Source organism: Chinchilla lanigera, unplaced genomic scaffold (genome assembly GCF_000276665.1).
Source record: "Chinchilla lanigera isolate Chin_1 unplaced genomic scaffold, ChiLan1.0 scaffold00005, whole genome shotgun sequence".
In the NCBI taxonomy this organism is placed as follows: domain Eukaryota; kingdom Metazoa; phylum Chordata; class Mammalia; order Rodentia; family Chinchillidae; genus Chinchilla; species Chinchilla lanigera.
This window is the reverse complement of record NW_004955406.1, coordinates 2,011,154-2,033,631: the sequence shown is the minus strand read 5'-3', so window position 1 is coordinate 2,033,631 and position 22,478 is coordinate 2,011,154. Positions and strand designations below refer to the sequence as shown.

General features: G+C 39.5%; 1 protein-coding gene across 2 annotated transcripts in view; it reads right to left on the bottom strand.

The window, feature by feature from the left end:
* Ush2a (Usher syndrome 2A (autosomal recessive, mild)) overlaps positions 1-22,478 on the bottom strand; it is a gene marked incomplete in the record, with an annotated part of 661,834 nt that overhangs the window by 466,033 nt on the left and 173,323 nt on the right. For both annotated transcript variants that reach the window (XM_013519932.1, XM_013519934.1), the window contains 5 exon segments: positions 3,267-3,411; positions 8,544-8,713; positions 10,297-10,551; positions 11,673-12,167; positions 16,417-16,575. In XM_013519932.1, the coding sequence (XP_013375386.1) occupies positions 3,267-3,411; positions 8,544-8,713; positions 10,297-10,551; positions 11,673-12,167; positions 16,417-16,575 (1,224 nt within the window).

Below are 22,478 nucleotides of genomic sequence, written 5' to 3'. Positions count from 1 at the left end.
ATTAATCAAAATACTGCATGAGTTATCCTTGACTCCGCCCAGTGCTTTCCATAGAAAACTCTCAATAGATGCTTACTCCACTGAGCCTCCATGAGGAAAGATAGCAATGATGTGTTTAGGGTACATTATTAAGATTGCAAACTGCAAATTTGACACAGCTTTGAGACACATGAAATGGACATCACAATTCTGAGTGCCATGCTTCTTACAGAAATAGAAAAATGCAGACTTTAAATTCTCCAAAAGTTTATGTTATAATAAACCTAATTTTAGGACTCTCCATTGTCACATATGTGGTATAATAATATTATAAAACTACAGTTGTACACTAAACATCTTGATTGGGTAACACTAGAAATTCTATATTTACTCACTGAATAATAAAATGTTGTATAATATTATAATAGACATGATAATAACAAATTTTATTGAGAATTTATTCTGTGATGTGCACCACTTTAAATATTTTATACGCATTAACTCATTTTAATCCTCATAAAAACCTTACTAAATATATTATCATTATTTATAAATCAGAAAACTAAGCAACAGAGGTTAAATAATTCACTTGAGTTTCCACGGCTAAATGGCACATGTAAATGGCAGAGCCCAAATTCAAACGCTTGTATTCTGCCTTATTATTTTTCCCCTAAATATATTTTAAAATGTAAATAAAGCACAGAGAAAAATAAAATTACTCATCATCCCACAAAATTTATATGAATAAATTCTTACTTTCCAAAGCTAACTGATGTTCATATCTGATAACTTTTAGAAGATATGAGCTATGTCCACATCCTGTTTTCCCAGGAGAAAGGGTGGAGAAATAATACAGAAGGCTGAGATTAGTCCTTCTTGTGACCAGCGGTGCCCTGAATCCTTCTTACCAATAGCTACAGAGAGCACTACAGAGCTGCATGGGAACTCACTGCTGCTGGCAACGAGGGTGAGGGTAGACAAGTGTGATCACTAGTGCATGGGGCAGGGGCAACCCGCCCTACAGACATTTCTCTTCCTTTCTTTCTTCTTTCTCCAGGATCCCACTAGTCTCTAGACCAGGCCCGCCTCGCTTCAGCTCCTTTTCCATCACTAATACAACATACCCAACACCCATAACTGAAAGGAACAGGAGGTTACTTTGGCTCATGGTTTTCAGAGGGTTCAGTCCATGGTTGGTCAGCTCCAAGGCAGGAATAGCATGCTGGAAGGGCATGATAGAGGAAAGCTACGCACTTTGTGGCAGTCAGGAAGCAGAGAAAGAAAGAAGTGGGGTGGGAGATGCACCCTCCAAAGGCACACTGACCCCCTCTTCCGGCCAGGCCTCACCTCCTATCAGCACACTTAGCCATAAATGCACCAACGCTCAGTGCCCTGATGAGTGCAATTCCAGTACCATGAATGGTACTGGGTACTGGCTGTACCAGCACTGGGAGGAAGGTTACAACAAAACCTTACTAGTGGCTATCTCATCACACTAAATGACTTGCCATCTTATTCCATCACATGGTTTAAGCTCTTCACCCTACGCCTGTGTCTTCAACCTTCTACACCTTCAGCTGTGCTGAATCAGTTTTCACTTTGCCTAGCCTGCAAGATTGTTTCTACTTTCGCCCAAAACCATGCCATTTTTCCTAAATAAAACAAAGTATTTCTTTTATTATTCCTATTCTGTAATCCTTGAATGACATAGAATATAAAAATAATCTTATAGGAAAGCTAGGCACACCATAAATGGCTGTATGTGGGGAACTCCATGACAATATTCACACATCTGAAATCCATACAGATAAAATACACAGATATATAAAAAGTTTAGCCATGGAAATAATTAACCATAATTTCATGGAATTTGTGAGTCATTCTCATTAGTGGAAAACTGGAACAAACAAAATTACTTGAAAGAAATAATTTGTGCCAAATAAGTTTTTCCATAACTAGGGGGAAAACTCTAATGGAAATAGACCTATTAATATTATGATGAAAACATTTAGGAAAGAGATCTATGAAATGTTTTTAGTTAAATATAAGGTTGATAAAAAATGCAGCGTATGTGTGTTTAAATTTTTTAAAAATTTCAGTAAAAGACACATTGTCATTAATCTCCCTCAAAAAACTTTCCATTGTTTTCAACACATTTATCCCATCATTTTTCCATTTTCTGAAGCAGTTCTGAAAGTTCTCTTTTGTAAGTATCTTTAGTTGTCCTGTTGCAGCTGCCTCGATGTCTTGACTACATTAAAAACATTTACCTTTCATGATCATTTTGATTTTTGGAAGGAGCTAGAAAGCACATGGTGCCAGACCCACTGAACTAGGTGGGTGAGGAGACATCATAATGTTGTTACCAGCCTGCCTTTCCATTGCCTGGCACTTCAGAGCAGCAGTCTGTATTATTTATCACACCTCTGTGAAGACACTCATGAGAGAGGACTTCCAGAACCACTTCAGAATGTGTCAAGAACAATGACAGAAGTACATTTAAAGTGAGGGGGATTAATGGCAATGCATCATTTACTGTAATACATTTTTAAAATTTAAACTTTCACTTTATTTCATTCACTTTGTTTTTCCATCACCTTTCTGAATCTCTTTTTATTATTTCTTAAAGAGAAACAAACTAAACCTTGCTGGATTGCTTGCAGAAATACCTTGATTTAAAAATATAGCACGTACTAAGTTACTGTATTAATAGGTGTTAGTGCTACCTGCTGTCAGATCTGGGTAAACCTAGCTGGCTCTAGGTAAAACAAACCAAAATGATACAAATCATTTCCTACTCAGACTTTGAGAACAAGTTTTATTTAAAGTTTACAAATGTAGGAGCTTCTTATTATTTATAAATAAAATATTAAGTAAACAATTTTGCCTCAATAAAGGTAAAATAAAATGTTAGGGTGATCCTATAATTCCTGCATATGTCCAGGAGGTAGGAGTGGGTAGTACCGTAAAACCATCCAAAAAAGCTTTCCCAGCACTTCTCACAACTGTCCCAATGCAGCTAGGACCCGGGTTGGTGCCCAAACCCTGGAATCATGGTCCCACTGCATCTAACTCTTATGGCATGGCAGCAGTGCAGGGCTTCCAGGCACCTCTTACACTTAATGTTTTTGTTTGTTTTAGACACATTAAGGTATTCAGCAATCAGATTTAGTGAGGGAGTAGCAGAGAACAGAAAAGACAAGTATTAAGTCCAAAGCAGGGAACCTTTATAGGCACTTGTTTATAAATACACAGTATATTTTTCATGCCCATTGAAACATGCTTACCTGCTGCTAAAGTCTGCCCTGCTCCGGAAGCACTCGTTACACAGCCAATTGAATTGCAGAGAGAAACAGTGAACGCATAGATCCTGTAGGGCTTCAGTCCTCTGACGATGTAAGACAGCTCCTGAGGCTGGGCCTTGTGCAGTAGCTTCAGGGCAAGAATCACAACGGTCAGGTAACAGATAATCAGTGAAAAAAGCAAAATCTGGGCAGTTGAAGTTCCATGAATTCAGGAAGAGGGAATTATTGCCAGCTACTATTAGGAAAGGGATTTTTCTAAAAGAGTCTCAACAAACCAGGATTTAATTGATAATTGTACAATCACACTGTTTTATGAGGTAATAATCCAGTTCCTGAGTAGATAAATGAGAAAACCAAGTTATTGCCTCATAAAGCAGCATGGTAGCATGGTTATTGTCACCCATGGTAGAGATAGAGATGGTGACACTGTCATTGTTACTGTGAAAAAGTCCAACAAAACCATGGGGTTTGGTCAAAAGTAACCCAAACTAGGAATGCCACATGCTATTTGATGGCACCCAAGGAGTATGATGTCGCTGTTAAAATCAATGCCGTCATTTAAGTTTTTACAAAAGCCACAGAAGTAAAAGGGAAATGAAGATGAAACATGACTGAGCATCCACATGAGGTCAGTTCTCAATTATCTTTCCTATGGAAATTAGCATAGGCAGATCAGATCAAACAGTTACATTTTTTGAAATATTGTCTTAATCAAGCACTTTCAATTGAAAATAGCAGATTTGAGCAAAGGAGCCTGTGAGGAACTCCATAGTCCATAAACGAGTAATTACACAATCAACACAGAGGATCAATCCTATCGTTATGACTACAATTGATCAAAAACAGTATGTAAATTTTCTTAGGCTGTGGGTGCAAATTATATTTAGTAAAGAAGTCATTAAAGTGTAGACCAACTAGGAATATAAAATTATTTTATGTAGGGCTACTGACATATACTCATGTACCACATAATCAAATTTTGGTCAAAAATGGACCAGATTGATTGCATTTTTGACTGTGGTCCCTTAAGATTATAAGGGGCCTGAAATACTTCTATTGCCTAAAAATGTCACCATTCTAATGCAGCACAACATATTACGTGTTTATGGTGATGTTAGTGTAAAGAAACATGCCAGGTGTGGTGGCACAGGCCTGTAATTCCAGCACTTGGGAGGCTGAGGCTGGAAGATTGCTGGGAACTCAAGACCACCCTGGGCTACACAGTGAGTTCAAAGCCAGCCTGTGCTACATAGTGAAACCCTGTCTCAAACAAACAAACAAAACTGCTGGGCTGCCAGTGGTAGAAGAGTACAGCCCATAATTACGTATCACACTTAATACTTGAAAATGATGATGAGTGACTATGTTACTGGTTTATGTATTTACTATACTATTCACTTAATCATCCCTTTAAAGTAAACCATTACTATATAGTAATAGAGTGCTCTACACTAATTAAAATTAGTGGGGGGACCCAGAGCCATAGCTCAAAGGTACAGCACTTGCCTAGCATGAATAAATCCCAGGGTTAAATTTTCCACACTGAAAAAACTACAGTAAAGTAGGGTTGTATGGAAATGCACATGTGTCATTGTGATAATGTGTGTAAAATACCCAGTCCAAGGGGAAGACCCCCAATAAATGTTGCCTGTCATTATGAAAAAAAAAAAGTTTACTATAAACAGCCCTCGTTCATCTCATGTTTACCATGTTTCTGATGGCATCAATAGACTGCATGAAGCAGTTGGTTTTGATTATTTCAGTTTGTGTAGGTTCACTCTGGGGTATTTGTTCAGTGAAGTTTCCTAATAATACACTTCTCAGAACATACTCCAGCCAGTAAGTGATACATGACTGCATTCATCTAGAGTGATCTTCCATAAATAAACATAAATGCAGATAACTACAAAGTTTAATAACACTAGGAGTAAAGTTTTTGGTATTTTCCTTGGAGGAATAAAAAAAAAAAATCCCATAGAATATTTGCCTAAGTATTGAAATTAAAACTTTGCAACTTAGAAAGGCAACAGAAAGGTGAAAACAATAATAAAACAAAACACCAAATGATAAATATAGAAGAAAGCATAACAATTAAAGAGCAAACAGCAATTATAACTGAAAATGTACCTCAAATATCTTAATAAAGCAGATGGATAGACTGAATTGTTTAAGCTAAAAGATATGTATTGCGCTAATTGTGTTTTTATCATGAGGTACCTGCAGATGAGTCAACACATATCTGATTAAAAGAAAAGTACAAGGGAGCATAAATTAGTTACTGACTTTGTCTAGTCCAAAAAAATAAAATTTAGCGTCATGTATATGCTCTGTCCACTAAAAAGACTTAGAAAAAAGTGGCAAACCTATTACTAGTGGATTGAAGGATATCTCCTAAATTTTCCTGTCTACCCAAGACTCGGGACCCTTTGGATATAGGGTCTTTGCTTGCGTAGTTAGCTAGGTCACCCCATATTTAGAGTTAGCCTTAAATCCAATGGCCGATGCCTTCCTAGGAGAAATGCGGACACACAGGAAAAGCAGATGAAGGCCCTGTGATGACAGAGGCAGAGACTGAAATTCTGTCCCCAGCAGCAGCACCAGCAGAGACAGGAAGCCAGAAAGGACAAGAAAGGATGCTCCTCTAGAGGGGGTGCAAAGAACACGGCCCTGTCTGCCCATTCATCTCGGACTTCCAGCCTCCAGTGCTCTGAGAATATTGTTGTTTTAAGCCTCTCCACTTATGAAGATTCATGATGGCATTCCTAGGAAACAAATACTGCAGAGGGACTGAGATCTGAGCTCTTGAATCAATTTGGGGGAACCTTTGAGGTCATTTCAGCCCCAGCACTGCCCACATCGTCAGCTGAGGCCAGTTTTACGATGACTTGGTCAATGCACTCCTTATTCTTCTCAGCCCCGCTCCTCTTACTGCTGTGCATGTGCTGGTTCTGAGCGCACCCCGAACACAGGAGCCTGGAGCACACCTCCAGGGAACCCAACGTACAACAGCAACGCCTGGAGCGGCCCCAGGAAGGAGACTCCCCAGCTGGCTGCCAAGGACCTCAGCACAGGAATAAACCAGCGCTTGGGAGCCCACTGCACAGCTCTAGTGGTGCACCTTTTAAACTTCTGTTGAGGGGCTGAGGATTCAGCTCAGCAGCATAGTGCCTGCCTGGCAAGCGCAAGGTCATGAGTTCGATTCCCGGTACAGGAAAAAACAAAACAAAACAAAAAAAACTTCCGTTGGAGTTGGACTCCCAACTGCAGGAACTTCTTTGGGGGAAAGTTGTAATTTTAAGGACTATAGGAGCAGACGGCTTTTGCTGGCTGTTATCAACACATTCAAGAAAGACACAGAGAATCTGAAGATAATTAATTACCAATTTCAGACAAACTATAAAAGGTTCCTTATCATTAGCATCATGTTAAACAGATCAGATAACTAAGAAACAGCAGCTATGTACGGGTCTGGTAAAACATGTGCCCCACAGAGAGGGAGCTCAGGCTTCTAAAATTTAAGGGATGTGTCACCTGAGTGAGGGTTTTAGGAATCCAAGTTGCCTGAAGCACGCTAAGACAGCAACTGCAAAGTGAAAGAAAACTGCAGGATCTTTCTACCACTGAGAGGGAAGCACAACGCGTGGTAAACCTCTCCTGGGCCTAAGGGAGCAACTCCACACCTGGGTACTTCCTCTCCACGTCATCAAGCGGCATGGAGTGCTGCCACACCGAGTGTCTCCCAGACCAGGAAAGGGCTCCTCCCTGACCCAGGCTGAGGTACAGGCAGATGAGCCATTTGGGACATAAAACCAAACAGAGACTGTTGTGTTACAGGCAAAAGTACTACTGGAAGGAGACACAAAATAGGGCCTTAGGGTCCAAAGTAAGGCCATACTGTGTGACAGAAACCCTATGCCATTTGCTAGACACTCCTGGCATGTCAACGGGCTTCAGGTAAAGCAGAGCATGTCACCAGAGAACCCAAATGACACTGTAGTCAGAACTACTTTCATGACTTGTGTTCTTTCCGACAGGCCAAGTTTTAGAATCAGGTGCCACAGCAGGAATTCTTCCTAAGATAAAAGTGAATGCCTGGGATTGAGTACAAGCCCAACCATGAAAACTCAGGGGGTTCCCTCAGGACCCGAAAGGGGAAACACAGAGTTTAATTCACAGATGTGTTGTCTTGGTGTCTGACCACAAGTCAGAAAATAGTGAATGCTGCTCTGTAGCCCCAGTGAGGAAGTCCTAAAGAATGGCAGTGACAGAAACAATCTTTTCAACAGACAGAACCCAAGGCAGTGCGCCTGCTCATCTATTTTACTGGAAAATGAAGTGCATAAGGTTACACGTATGTGGACACCACACAGCAGCAGCTTGGTACCTTAACCATAGGGAATAAAGGAGACTGGAAAATCAGGAATAGGAATCCTGGGGAAAAATTGTGGAAATGGGAATGAAGTATAAGATCTTCTTATCTCCTGTTAGTGCCCCCCAAAGCTCAAGTCCCTCAAAAGAGGCACTGGGCAGACATGAACACAGACCAGCTCAGCCGGTGCCCTCGGCAGTCTCTGTCATGCCCACTCCCAAGCTGGTCTGCCAGGCTACAAAGATACGAAACATTACCCTTGCGTATCAAGCAGAGAGAACAGGGACCTACCATCTTCCGGGACTGTCCTGCGTATCAGGCGGCCTAGTTCAGGGACACAGTAAACCCTTGATCACCATTAGCTATCATAATAAGTTTCATTACTGCTGGATGGAATGTAAACCACAAGAAGGCATTATGGGATTGCATATCCAAAACCTTGGACATGTTCATAACTTTTGTTGTAATATGTGATAAACTATTTTTCAGAATATTTTCCAAAGAACTAGAAATAAAGATTTAATTAATGTATCAATTCTCTAAAATACATAAATATCAACTGATTATGAATGGGTTAAGTAGACTATTGTGTGTCTCAATAATACAAAAGAAATAGCTATTAAAAGTTAACTTCTTGCAAATATTTAAAGATGGGTGGAAAAAAATCAGGCCTTATGAATTAAAATTATACCAACTTTGTCTCAGTGTATGCTTATATTAGAAAAAAACAAGTGACTGGTATAAAAGGCCTTGTATGTAAATATGCTAAAAACCAAAATGTCCCATTTAACAGGTGCATAGGGAGAATTCTGGTACAGAATTCTGCAAATTCAGAAACTCAAATGAAGCCATAATTCAACTCTGAAAAGACTGTTTAAAAATAACAGTACCTGTTGCAACATCACCGGGGTAGACTGCTGTGGCAACTGCTCAGAAACCAGAGTGATGTTGTAGCCCAGGACTCTTCCTCTTGTAGCATTTTCTGGTGGCTTCTCCCAGGAGACATTGAGAGAGTGTGAGGACAGCGGAGAGACTGAAGGGGGCCTCATGAAAACAGGTGCTGTCCAAAGATAAGGACATCAAAACCAGAAATGCCAGCCCGATACATTTTCAAATCTAGTCACGTGTTTATTCCAGTTTCTGAAATGGCCTATTCTTTATAAAACATTTTGATTTGGAAAAAAAATCAAAGAGTATACTGTTTTATATATATATATATATGTATATGTTAAAAAATCATCTGAAAGAATGTTCTCCATCTTTATATTACAAGCTACTTTGCATTTATAGAATAAATATCTTATAGGAAATTCACAAATGTTTATAAAGATGGCTAGTAGGTAACTGAGCAGAAAACCATAGGAATTATGACTATTTGAAAGTAATCACAGAATCCGAGTATGTCTTAGTCCACAAAGTTCAGAACAACACACAATTATGTGCTGGATTGCTCATGGAAAGAAATATTTTACTGAGCCAAACCAATGCAGCCGGGGAAATATATAATTCTTAGAATGAGATAAATCTAAAATAGTCTAAGTAACCCCAAAGAAACGCTCCAAGTTTTCAATCAGTCTCAGTTGAAATGTGCAGGGTGCAGATACACCATAAGTCTTCCTCCCGCCTTGCTCGAGACCTTAGTAGAGCTTTTAAATGTGCTAAGCAAAGGTGTATTATCAAAGGACCTCATCGCACTTTCATTAGCCAGTGACCCATACCGTTATGAGGGTCCAGCATTGCAGTTTCATCCATTACTTTTCATTCCTGACCTTGGCTTTCCCCTTCTTGGTGCCATGGCTCATCACTTGTGCGATCACAGCACTATTATTTGCCCAAGATGGCTGGGAATCATTAGGACAGCCGCAAGCACACTGCGCATTTTATTCACGAAATGATTCCCTTGGCCATCGACCCAAAGCTACGCCAGTTCTCCACAGTTCTCACGGTTCACACTGAGATCAGGATCTGGGTTTCTTTGGATCTCTATTGAGCCAAAGTGAAACAAAAGTGTCATTGCTTTCATAAATGCTCATGAAATTTGAAGTGGGCTGAATGTACAAAATAGCATGGAAAGTTAAAGAAAAATAACTCATGTGCCTTAATGAAGATAGCTTGAAAAAAAGTTTGCCCTTCTTTCCCATAATGCCAAGGGCTTCTAGCCACACCTTTGAGCTACAGATTTTGGTACCGAGATGTCTACTATTGTGTACAGCCTAGTAAGCCACACTTTTGATTTGGAGAAAGAAAATCAAAAACAGAAGCAGAACTGTGGGATTGGTAACAGCTATCTGTTTCACAGGGATGAATGCGAACAAGAAGAGAGAAGTGACCAGCCACTCCAGGACTGGAAACCAACTGGCATTGTGGGACGCATTCCCCAAACACGATAAGTGCAGGTGAGTCACCTCCCCTTCCTTTATGAATTAAAGGCTAAAGCATTTACTTTTTTGCCTCAACTTCCTGCAAATAAATAATACATAATGAGTTATTTATGAAGTCAACCCATATGTGAAATTTTTCGTTGGCCTAAGTAAGTTTTAATGCGCGCTTTTCAAAAGGCACAGTTTTCCCGCTGCTTCCTTGAATGTCAGGCAACAATTTCATTCAAGGATTGATAGCAGAGCTGAAAGCTTTGGACCTTACCTGATTCTCCTGTTCTCTCTGAAATCCACGCAGAAGACACACTACCGACCATGTTCTCAGCTGAGACCTTAAATGCGTACTCTGTGTGTGGCTCCAGGCCCGCGACGGTTGCAGCAGTCTGAGGAGGTCGCTGTGCATTGCCATCAGCTGGTTCTGCAGAAGGCCGAGGGCCGAGCCAGCCACTGCTCTGAAACACTCTATGTTCCTCAGTAGATCCCGATCTTTTCATGTGTAATTCATATTTTATAACGATTCCTGCCAAAGTTAAACAACGGACCATGGGGACTCAGACAAAGGAGCTATTTTGGGGTGGTTCAGGGAGAGGTAGGTAGAAGGATGCTGGCTATTCATTTATTCATTACTCTAACTCCATCACCTGTCAATTTCATTAGTAATCTACATGTTGAAATTTAGTAATCTAGGTAACAGGTACTTATAAAAGACAACAGACTATTGGATTAGATGAATGCAAAAACTTTTTTTTTCCGGTACTGGGAATCGAACTCACGACCTTGCGCTTGCCAGGCAGGCGCTGTGCCGCTGATCTAAATCCCCAGCCCCTGCAAAAACTATTAAACACATTCATGGAAAAACAAACCAAAAGAGAGTATATAAGTACAAAATACCTACACTTTATCATAGGTAAATCAATCCTTTTCAGGATCCATGGTCATAATTTCTACCATGGATGACTAGTTCATTTAGAAAACCCAATAATTGTACCTCCAATTTGCATATTTTGAAATTTGAGGATTTTAATTTAATTATCTGTTTAATATAAGCCCTACTTGTATAAATATTATAGTTAGCTTTTATGCAATTTTACCAAGAAACTTCCAATATCTGAGGAAAAGTTTTGCCATAATAGGTACATGATATAAATTACTAAAAATCTATGAATATGTGGCTGGCCTGTATAACCAAGGGTTCAATCATATGAACACAAAAATTAACTTAATGGAGTCAGCAAGCCTATATACATATTTTTCATATTATTTTATATCCTTTTTCTGCTTAAAAGATAAAATTTACTGTTCATGGGTGCCCTAACTTGTGACACAGTCAAATATAATGCATTTCATAAATGAGCTTCCAATTATAAACATCATTTGTGTTATGGCAGATGTCATTAAGAGCAAAGATAATATTAGCCTTTTAAGGGGCAATTTAATTGAATGGAATTTGTTATTAGATTAGAAGAAATACACTTGTTCAACTAACTAGGAGAAACAGCATCTTGTACCTTTAGGATTTTTTTTCTCAATTAGAACAGAATTACATAAATGAATACAGTGTCCACAAGCTTCTCACACAATTCCCAATGCTGGGTTGTTCACTCTTGTTCAGGAAAGGGAAGGGGGACCTTGAGAGCTTACCATTCGGTTCTGCTGGTGGACCCCATTCTGCATGAAGTTCGGTGGAACTGACTTTCCGGACCTTGGGTGGACTCAGCCCCTTTGGCGGGGCCTGGGCTGTGGTCAGTGTGATGGGCGAGCCCTGGACACAGCCCCCGCTGGTGCAAGCCTGTACGGAAAACTGGTACTTGGTGAATGGAATCAACCCCCAAATGGTGGCTGAGGTTTCACGACCTTCATAGGGAACGCACGACGTAAGGTTGTCCAGAGAAACACAGGACAAAATGTATTTCTCTATAGGACCTGAATGATTTGAAAGTGTGTTCCAGGTAAGTGTCACAAAGTCAGAGCCGACAGGAATAATGTAGCTTAGGTTCAGGTGTCCCCGGGGGAGCCCTGGCTTTGTCCTGTAAATGACAGCTGCACTCTGGGCTGCGCCATGCACATTGGCGGTCTCAATGTGATAGGAATATGTCGTGTACGGTGACAGGGCAGTGTCTAAGAAGTACTGGATATCTGAAAGGAAAAGGAAAAAGGGAAGAAATTGCATTCCATAAGTTGGTAGAGAATTATTTCTAACTGCCCTCCCATTAAATTATTTAACCACATGAACTACTCCCAATAAACACTCATTTGAATAACAGTAATGTTCATACTTTCAAAAGTGAGATCAAGCAAATACTGAGGACTTTTACTATTCACTACAGTGGAAGCAAAGTGCCCCTTGCAGTAGAAAACTTAGAAGTTTGGTTTAGTTCTTGTTCTCCTCTTAACGTGTGCTTTGGGTAGAAGACTAAGAAGTTCTTGTTGTGCCTGAGACAGAAGACACTGTTCCCTGCGTGGAACTGCTAGTGCAGCAGACCAGCAGTCAGCAGACTAGCAGGGCTGCCCTGTTACCTGGCCAACACCTTGACTGGCCTCTTTCCTTATCTGGGTGATAAAAACTATATAAGATTAAAACTGATTATTGTTTGATGACATACCATAAAGGTCAGCATTTGGGGGCAACATGAACATTCCTTGCCTCAGCATCAATTTGTAATCATTGTTTTTTGTGGGATGTTTTGTACCAGGAATTGAACTCGGGACCTCGTGCTTTCCAGGCAGGCACTGTGCCACTGAGTTATCTCCCCAGTGTCAATTTGTAATCTTGACTGATGTCTCCTGGGCCTGCCGGTTGTCCCTTGAGTACCACCCCAAGGCTACTGGGCACTGCTTGTGGAATCTGAATGGACTCTATGCTTCATATGTCTGCCTTTCATATGTGATTTCTTCCACGACAATTACTCTTCCTCTACTCCAATAGCTGGCTGATTCAACTGATGGCACCTGCTTACTGTGTGGCCTTCTCAGTTCACATTTCCTCATCCCACAACAGGTATCACTGCCTTTCCTCCACCCCAGCACCACCTTGCCCTCTCTCAACATTCTCAGCCGACTCTGGTTGAACAGTTCAAGTACTGCCTTCTGCGACTTCCCTCAGAAAAGGGAACCTCGTCTTCCAGCTTCACATTTAGAGGCTGGGATAGCTCCTGGTTTGGAGGAAGCACTAAAAACAAATTTACTGAACAAATGAATCACTTTTCCATATGCATCTTAACTGTCTTCTGGGGAAGAATACCACGAATTGATAGTATTAAGAACTCTTTAAAAACAGTTGCTTGTTTTTTTCCTCCTTTTTCCTTGTATCTTTGGTTTGTTTCTTTCCCTCAGAGCTGAGTCATCTCACTTGTTGCCTTGAGCACTAATACTATACATAATAAATGGCAATGATATCAACAGCAGAAACAAATAATAAAGGCGTAAATGAAATCCCAGAGTTTACCAAGACATGTTATTGTTTGAAGTTAAATTTAAACTATGTTAGTTCTTCAGGTGTTAACAAACGTATGTATCATATGTAGAAGTAACCATCTTCCTAAATTTGCTGTGGGAAGATTTCCTTACAGTGACATCTCCCACTCCCGCTATCCCATACGAGGAGCAACTTACAATGACCCAGGAACATGGCCATGTTTCCACAACACAAGAGGAAAGAAAGAGCTAGACTTTCCCAGACAACTGCTTTCTTCCTCACAGCTAGGAGACATAAAACTATGGCCAAGCCAGATTAAGACCACAGCAGAGACAATATGAAGAACTGATCATGTTCAATTCCAAAGTGCTAATTTAACCTCTACACTTTTCTACATCTAAAAAACTAGAGGATGTAAATCAATCAAATTTTATTTACAAAAACCACTAAATATTCTCATTACTAATTATTGAGATACTTTAAAATTTTTCTACCAGGAATGAGCTGTTATGAATAACAAATTATGTGAAAGTTTTAGAGGCATTACACCACTGTATCATCATCCCAGGATTGAAATTACTGTGCTGGAGAATCCATGGTATTCAAAAGCCAGACAAGAAAAGTTTCCCTTCTAACAGAGAATTCTGTAATGGTCTCAACCAAGTGATCAAACTTGCTTGGAAGGCAACACTATTAATTTTCTTTGAAAAGTTCAGTGATTCTCCACCTATAATTCTAGATGCCTTTATTTAACCCAAAGATTTGTGTTCATGGGGCTGAATATAGGTAGTGCTTCCTTTTCACGTGACACATGCTAACCGTGCCCTGGAAATGGAGTAATAAACATAAAGTATTCTTAGAAGTATACAAAGTTCTGACAGTGTTCATCAACTCTTATTGCTCAAATGCCATCATGCAGATAATTTTCACATCATTAATTATACAGATTGTCAGGAAATGCCAGAAGTGGCATTTCACTTTTTAAATGAAAAACAAGGTTTTAGGAAATAATACCTTGTCTAATAGGATTACATAAATGTGTGATTAGTGAATGCATGTACATTTATTATGTAAGAAACTGTCATTTGGATTCTATATTAGTGAAATCATGAAAAGAGCTAGAGTGGCATACTTACATGCAATGTTCTATAAAACAAATCACAATATATTACTTTGAAAAACATGGATTGAATGGTACCACTGATAGCTTTAAATTTAATGCTGCTAATGAATTAACCTGTATGGAAAATAGGGTGACCCTAACTTGCACCTTCAGAAATAATTCAACCAGTGGTGCTGTCAACTTCAAAATCATTTTTAATATTTTTATAGCTCTTCTCTTCTTCTATCACAAAAGTTTAAGTTTCAGGACACCTGGATCATGCTGATATTTGGAAGAAAATAAACATTTTAGTAGCAGGTTTTTAGGGTGCTTTGCCAATGTGGCAGATGTAGACAGATGTTCATTTCCCCTTGCAATCTGCATCGTGAACTTCAGAGTTTCCATTAACTGCAAAGAACACTTTAAGCACCAAAGAGATATTTAGAAAGGGGAGAAAGTAATGGACAGGCTAAACTAGATGTAGGTGATATGAAATTAGTTACAAAGTATAACCTACTATAGAACATAAAAATACAATTAGGCTAAGCAAGAGATTTTAAGTCAACTAATATTTTTAAGTTATGCCTTCTCCTACTTTCAGAAATGCTATGCAATATCAATGTTCTGACATAGCTCTATATACATTACTAACTAACTATGCATGTTTAACCAGAATTGGGAAAGTTAAGTCTTAAAGAGAATAGAGCATAAAATTGAACTAGAATTACTGTTTCAAGGTTCCCTAAACTATATTGTAGCTAAATAGGACTAGGAGAAAAATCAGGGGAAACAAATTAAAAATTATTTTTATTCCACCTTTCAATTGTATTTGATATAGCTAAGTATTTTAAAATACAATAATTTCTCAATAGTTTGGATTCTGCAAATTTAAAATCTTGTGAAAGTTACAGTAAAAGGATAGCCCACCTGCCCTATGCAGATCATTCCTATCTCTAACTAAGTTCATGTTGCTGTCCTCTGCTTTATGGGACAAGCAATGCATATAATTACATTATTTGTTTGAATGTTAGTATTATGATTTCAGATTTTAAAAAATCCTCTTTAATCTAAAATTTAAAAAAGTAAAACTCTTTAGAATACAAAATTTAATAAATTTTCTGTAACATTTGCACCTGAGGAAACTATAGATTCATTTGTGCTTAGTTTCCCTGTGTGTTTAAATGAAATATAATTCACTGATTTTTTTAAAGAGCTTTAATTACTTCAAACAATGAATTATGAACATTTTTCACTTTTTTGTTTATTAACTAAGATATCATTTTACAGGCTATTGTAGCCTGCAGTTTATTTAAGCATGTATCAAGATTGAGTCTGTTTTGCTGTATATTATAATTCTAAAAGATTATCAAATGTTGGAATGGTTTGTAGTATTTTGATTTAACAAACAGTATAGTTATAGACACTTTGTGATATTGCATTCATTTACAACTATTCTTTTGGAATTAATCCCCTAATGCAGGTTTGATGAAACGAATGATACCTAAAAGGAAAGGCTTTCATATATTTTAGCAATTTATTGTACGTGCAAAGTGGTGGTGATGAGCCCCAAGCACCCCCCAGAGGCCTAGCAATGTTCCAGCTTCCCCACAGCCTCACTGGTGCTGAAAGGGAGCTGCTTTTTTCATCTCTGAGAATTTGATAAGCACTAACTGTTTACCAAAATATAAGCATCTCATTTTTATTGCATTTGTTTGATTACGAGTGAGATTTGCAATTCCCTCTTTCTGCTTGAAACCCTCTGTGTTAAACGGAGGAAACCACAATGTTTATGCTCAGTGTCAAAGAACTTAACAAATGCATCAATTTGAGAATATTATATCTTTTTGTCGCCCAGCCATTTAACTCACTATATGGGTACTGGTCTTCAGATGCGTATATTGCAGAGTCATTCCTGAATAAACTGTAGGTAAGCCAGCGGGCATTTGGGAAATCAGGTGGGCTCCATGACAGACTGATTGCAGAAGAACTTTGAACTTGTCCTCTGGGAGGAGGTTGCTGGGATGGAGCTAAATTACAATGGAGAGAGCATTTATTAGCAAGCAGAATCAATAAACAGAGAAGTAAACTGAAGTAAGATATCCGGCCAAAAGGTCTCTCTAACTCAGGATCACCTTATCAAGAAGACATGTGGTTTACCGAGACATTAATAAACAAAGAGTAAGCATCATGACTTCTCCAAAACAATGCTTTTTAACTATAAGCATAAAACAAATATGAGGTCAAAGCAGCTGACAAGAACATAGTTGGTGGAAAAACACAGTGATTTACATTATGTATTTCTTTCTTGGCCATTTTTTAAATCTGTTTTTGAGAAAACATCCAAGTATGAATAACAATGTTTTTTTTACTTAATTTAAAATGTGACACAAATTCCATTCACAGTTGAAATTTATGTAATACACTTCTTGGATGTTTTAAAGAAATTGTCCATTCCATTAAGCACAGTATCATCTTTTGCTTCATAGAGCACACAATGTAAAGGATAATATTTGCAGATATACATAGCCATCCACGTTAAACAATCTAAATATTACCAATTAACTCTTTAAATATACAATGCAAATATACCAGCACCTGCTATAGTACATTTAAGATGAAATATGATGTGCATATAAGAACATTATTCTATTTTAGTGATGATTTGTATTATACCAATCTATACCATAAAATCATTGTTTTCTGCTGTAAATTTTCTTGTCTCCCTAAGAAGACTCCTTTTTTCATAAGAGCAAGTGTCTTTCTTTTTTTCCCCAGAATATACAAAGAAGAAAATAACATCTACTATTTTTAAGGACAGGCAACCAAAAGATGACAAGACACAAAATCATCATCCATTTAGAGAAGCATAACCTAGTCAGACTCACTCATTGAGTAAGATGTCCAGGGCATGGGTTGTTGTGTTGCTTTTTAAACCACTAGATTTTTTATTAAGAAATTTTTACAAATCATGTGAAGGATTAAATGCATCAAATATTTATCAACATTTTATATGAAATATCTGCTGTCACTTGAGGACTCATTCAGGGTCTCAGAAGGAAAAAGAAATTATGTTTAAGTCCTTTGTAAAGAAGTTAATAAAGTGACTCTTCAAGAAAGTGGATGAAAATAGCTCCGTGGATTGAAGCAAGTTGGCAGCAGAGCTCCTTTACTATGTATGCCTGAGTCCTGGAGCCCACCAGAACCCTGGGTCCCATGGGGACACACCCTATGTCATGGCTAGGACTACAGGCACCATCAGCCACAGTGAAGGACATACGAGTGATATCCAGGGGACCAGGCATGAGCTGCCTAGAGTCCTCTCCCAACTTCATCTCCCACAGCACATTGTGAAAACCCATGAGGTGTTGCCAACCAGGGAAGTTCAGTGAAATCTCAGGGCTCAGGGTTTTGACTGGTTACTGTTCGCATTGACAACCTCTGTAATATATTAGAATTGCACCCCCAAGTGGAAAGCAGGTATTATACATAAACCAAATATTTTTATTTAGATGCTTTGATCCACTTTCATCGTCAGTTCTGGGCAAGGTGGATACTCATGACATCTGAGACGTCAATCAAGAGCAACCTTGTAAGCAGGTCTTCCTAAAGACGCAAACTCTTCTCTGTGTACATTGCCTAACCTGGAAGGGGACAGAGCTGAGGCACAGAAAGGGCCATACAAGCACCATCATCTTGCAGGACTGGTGACCAATGAGAAGGGGTACAGCCTGCTCAAGTCTTATCCTGCCTCAAACACACTGAGCTGGATTTTAATATTCTGACTTCCCCTTCACCTCTCCCTGATGGCTGGCGGGTTCCTCCTGAAAACCTACATCAACTATCTGAAAGTGAGAGTGCAAGGAAGCCCAGGGGTGTGGGCCACAGAGACCCAGAGGCCAGAGCAGGGTGACAGATGGAAAACAAGATCAAGCTCTCCTGCACACCAGGCAGCCTTAGCTAAGGGCCACTGCTTCCTCATCAGCATCCATGAGCGACACACTCCATTTTTAAGACACAATATAATGAATAACATTTTAAGGCAGTATTTCAAGAGCACGGAATATGCAACATTTAAAATTATACCTATATTGCATAGGATCCCCAATGACAATTCACCAGATATTAGGGAAGATAATATTTTGATTCATATTTTTAAAGAAAAATATTCTTTGAATACACTGGATACTCTAGACATATCTACATCATTTCATTCTGTCTTTCTCTCCCTGGGAAATTTCATTGTGATATTAAAATTTTAACTATGTGCCTTTTTAGATCAAGGACAAGAACAGTCATGATCTCAAAGGCATGTGTGAAAGAAAACCCAATTGTACCTGAATTGCACCTTACATTTTTGAATTCAGGAATTTGCCATTATTTGATGCAGTCCCTGCTTGGACACTGACAGTGTGTTTAATCTTCGTGCTGGCTTTCCTGTTGTTCTTCAGGAAATCACAAAGATTCATAAACTCCCACATTTATAGCATTTGCAAAGACCCTTGCAACCCACTGAAGTTTACATATTTAATGAATGTTAGTGATGTTACCTAAAAACTCTGTGTGCTACAGGAACACGAACGATTATAAAGGGGCAGCAATCAAAATTGAACGTTAGATTATTTTCCAAGACAGATTAAACTTAGTGGGTGACTTATGGTTTGGGGGATATTTGAAAGGGGAAAGCAATGCAATACAGGACACATATTTTTAAGATTATTTATAATAGTCACCCAAAGAATGATATACAAGAGAGTGCAGGAAATCTCGCCACACGCTCTAGACCAAGAATCCAGCTGAGGGCCTGGATCCCAAGGAAATGTCTTGAATGAGTCCAGCTGAAGACCTACAGTTCATAACAGTGCCTCGCACAAGTCCAACTGGAGGCCTAGAGCCCATAACAATGTCTCATGCAGGCCTGTTTCACGGATTGGCCTTGGGAAGGTCCAAAGGTCAGTTGTGGAATCTAGAAAGTCCGTGCCAGCGGGATGAAGGATCTGTGCTAGCAAGGTGAAGTGTCTACATTGGAGCCAGGAAGCGATGCTCAAAATAAGAACCACAGCTCCCCCAAAGGTACCACAGGCATCCTAAGCAACAGTGAGGTCCTGAGTTCCTCAGATGGTCAGAACAGCTGAGTTCCCATCAGGAAAGCCAATGCAGTGAGCTTCTCCAGGAGACTGAGCAGTGCACCATCTTCCACTCCAAAGCCAGGAAGTGATGCTCAGAGTGAGGACCAGAGTTCCCCCAAAGTGAACTGAAGCCATTCTCAGCAACAATAAGGTCCTGAGCTGCTCAGAGGATAAAAACAGCCAGGTTCATCAGGAAAGCCAGCATGACAAGGTCCTCCAAGAGAACCAACAGCTCCTTATAGCTTCTACCAGCTCCCAACAGCCTCACTTCTTCTTCTCCAGTTCTACCTCCCATGCCACCTGCAACAGTCCTTAGGTGGACCTCCCACAGTCAGCACCATGCCCACTCAATTCAACTGGACATAAGTTGACCACCAGTTGTCAGTCCACCACAGTGACTGAAACTGATATTTCAGTCCCACACCAAAAGGTATAGAACATAATATGTAAAACATGCGAGAGAAGTTCTTCGTTCACACAGGCTCCACTCCAACATTTAAGGTGGTTCATTGCTACGAACATCTGCAGTCACAATCTTATTTGACTTCATAGTATAAATAGGTGGTACCTAATTGGCATTTAAATGAGAATTCTCATAGACTTGAAGGTTTAGATGGTTTGACATCAGTTTAAAAATAAATATTATAAAATCCTGGACATAAGATAATTCAGATCTCCCCTTTATGTGCTCAAAGTAGAATTCTGAAAAAATGTTCACGCACTTATTCACCAACATTGCCAAGAATGGTCTTTGCATATGCCAGATTGTATTTTAAGGAATGATAGCATAACATTGTGACGAGATCCATCTGTTGGGAATGCACGAGCTTCAATCCCAGCTGGGAAACTTTGGTAGCTGTGTGATTTCAGTCACATATAAATTGGACTCTAAATCTTTTCTCATTTATAGTAAGAGCATGATAACATCTACCTCTTGGGGTTATTTTAAGAACCAAGTGTGTGCATGACTTTGTATGTTCATGTATATCTATACATGTGTGTGGATATATATATATATACATACATATATATGTTCATTCTTCAATAAACATTGCCTTTGTCTTGCCACCCTTAAAATATGTAGCAAGGCCTCCTCGTTTATTACATCTCAAGGCTTCTTTGGCAATGGGTATACATAAATAATATTTACTAAGGGAAAAATTATATTTTATCTTAATATCCTGATGAAAAATTGATCATACAGATCTCCTCCTCGGAATTCATAAGTCAGATGCCAGAAAAATACCAGAAAGCACATGGATAAACATCAAAGAAACTGAGAAGAGAAATAACTTTGTGAAATTATACTATAGGCTGCCTGATATACAGAGAGAATGGATGATGTTTCCATATTCAAATTTAAAATCAGATGACAAGATAACAGGCAGCAATGATGGTTGGAAACTGATCCAAATATTTAAATTCTTAGGTGGTGGCCCATTTGGCTAAAAGCATGGTGAATTTATGGACTGTATTATCAGTAGTAAGATAGGAGAGAAAAGAATGACAAGAAAGTCTACTGATCTACACCTAATTCTGCTCAAAAAGTGTTCACTGGAAGCAGAGAAGAGCCGGAAAAGACTAGATGAAACTTCTCTCCCTCTCTCAGCGTGGGGCACTGCCATGAGAACAGGGGTGCTGCAACTTCTTCCACCTCTTTGCTCTGTCATCTCTCAAGCTTCCGGGTAGGGGACCAGCAAGTCCACATTCAATGGAGGATGAGTCTTTGCTCTGTAATGACACAATCAGGGCACCCGACATGCCACTTTTTCTCTTATCACTTTTGACAGCAAATTAGTGACATAAAATGACCCTGAAAAGGTGTGACCATGAGCCCAGCGCTGAGTTCTGTGGATGGACAACAAGAGTGGAAAAAGGTAAATTTGTCTTTCACAGATGAAAATAAATTAAAACATTTACTAAAAAAGTTATAAAAAAATTTAAAAGAGAGAAGAGATAAGCGTCTTCTAGTTCTTTCACAGTTTCTGATGAACCTGAACAAAATTAAAACCGTTTCTGGGAGCCCAGAAGGGAAGGAAGCTCAGAGCAGGAGCCACAGAAATCTGGAGCTGTTCCCCAGTCCCAGTTCCACGCCGGATTAGCTGGTCTTACTGGAGCAGCACTCACTGGAAACATAGCAGCTCTGCTTCCAGGACAGACTCACTGTGCCTGGCTGGGGCAACAGTTCCAGGTGCCGTGGAAGACTCAGCCAGGAGCAGCGAGGAAACGTGTAAAGCTTTGCTCCAGGCTGGCTTAAATTACCACAGTAAAATCCAGGTGACCCTGCAGATGAGAGCCATGGAGGGGCTCAGGCTGCTCTCCACAAATCCTGGGCTCACTGGGAAAGCACAGAGGTATGGGAGAAGCCAGGAGAGTGTGCCACAAGGGAGGCCAAGGAGAACTGAGGAGGAGCAGTGACTCTGAATGCATTTCCACCACGTTCACATACCGACCCGCAGGAGCTGGAGGTTTTGCGGAAGTAACTGAGCACAAGGGTTGCCCAAATCTCTGCCTGACTCAGACACACGCAAGTCAGGCTATAGGATTAACACTCAAAACCTGATGAAGGGCAGCGCTGCTGCAAACTTCAGAGGAGGCAGCTTTCCATAGTCCAAGTCTTTAGAAATTATGAAAAATAATCTAAGCTGGGGATGGTGGTGCACACCTGTGATCCCAGCAGGCAGGAGGCTGAGGCAGGAGGGTCACTCTGAGTTCAAGGCCAGCCTGAACTACACAGCAAAACCCTGTTCCCCTAAAAAAGTAATATAATATAATATAATAATATCTTAAATACTTTCAAATAA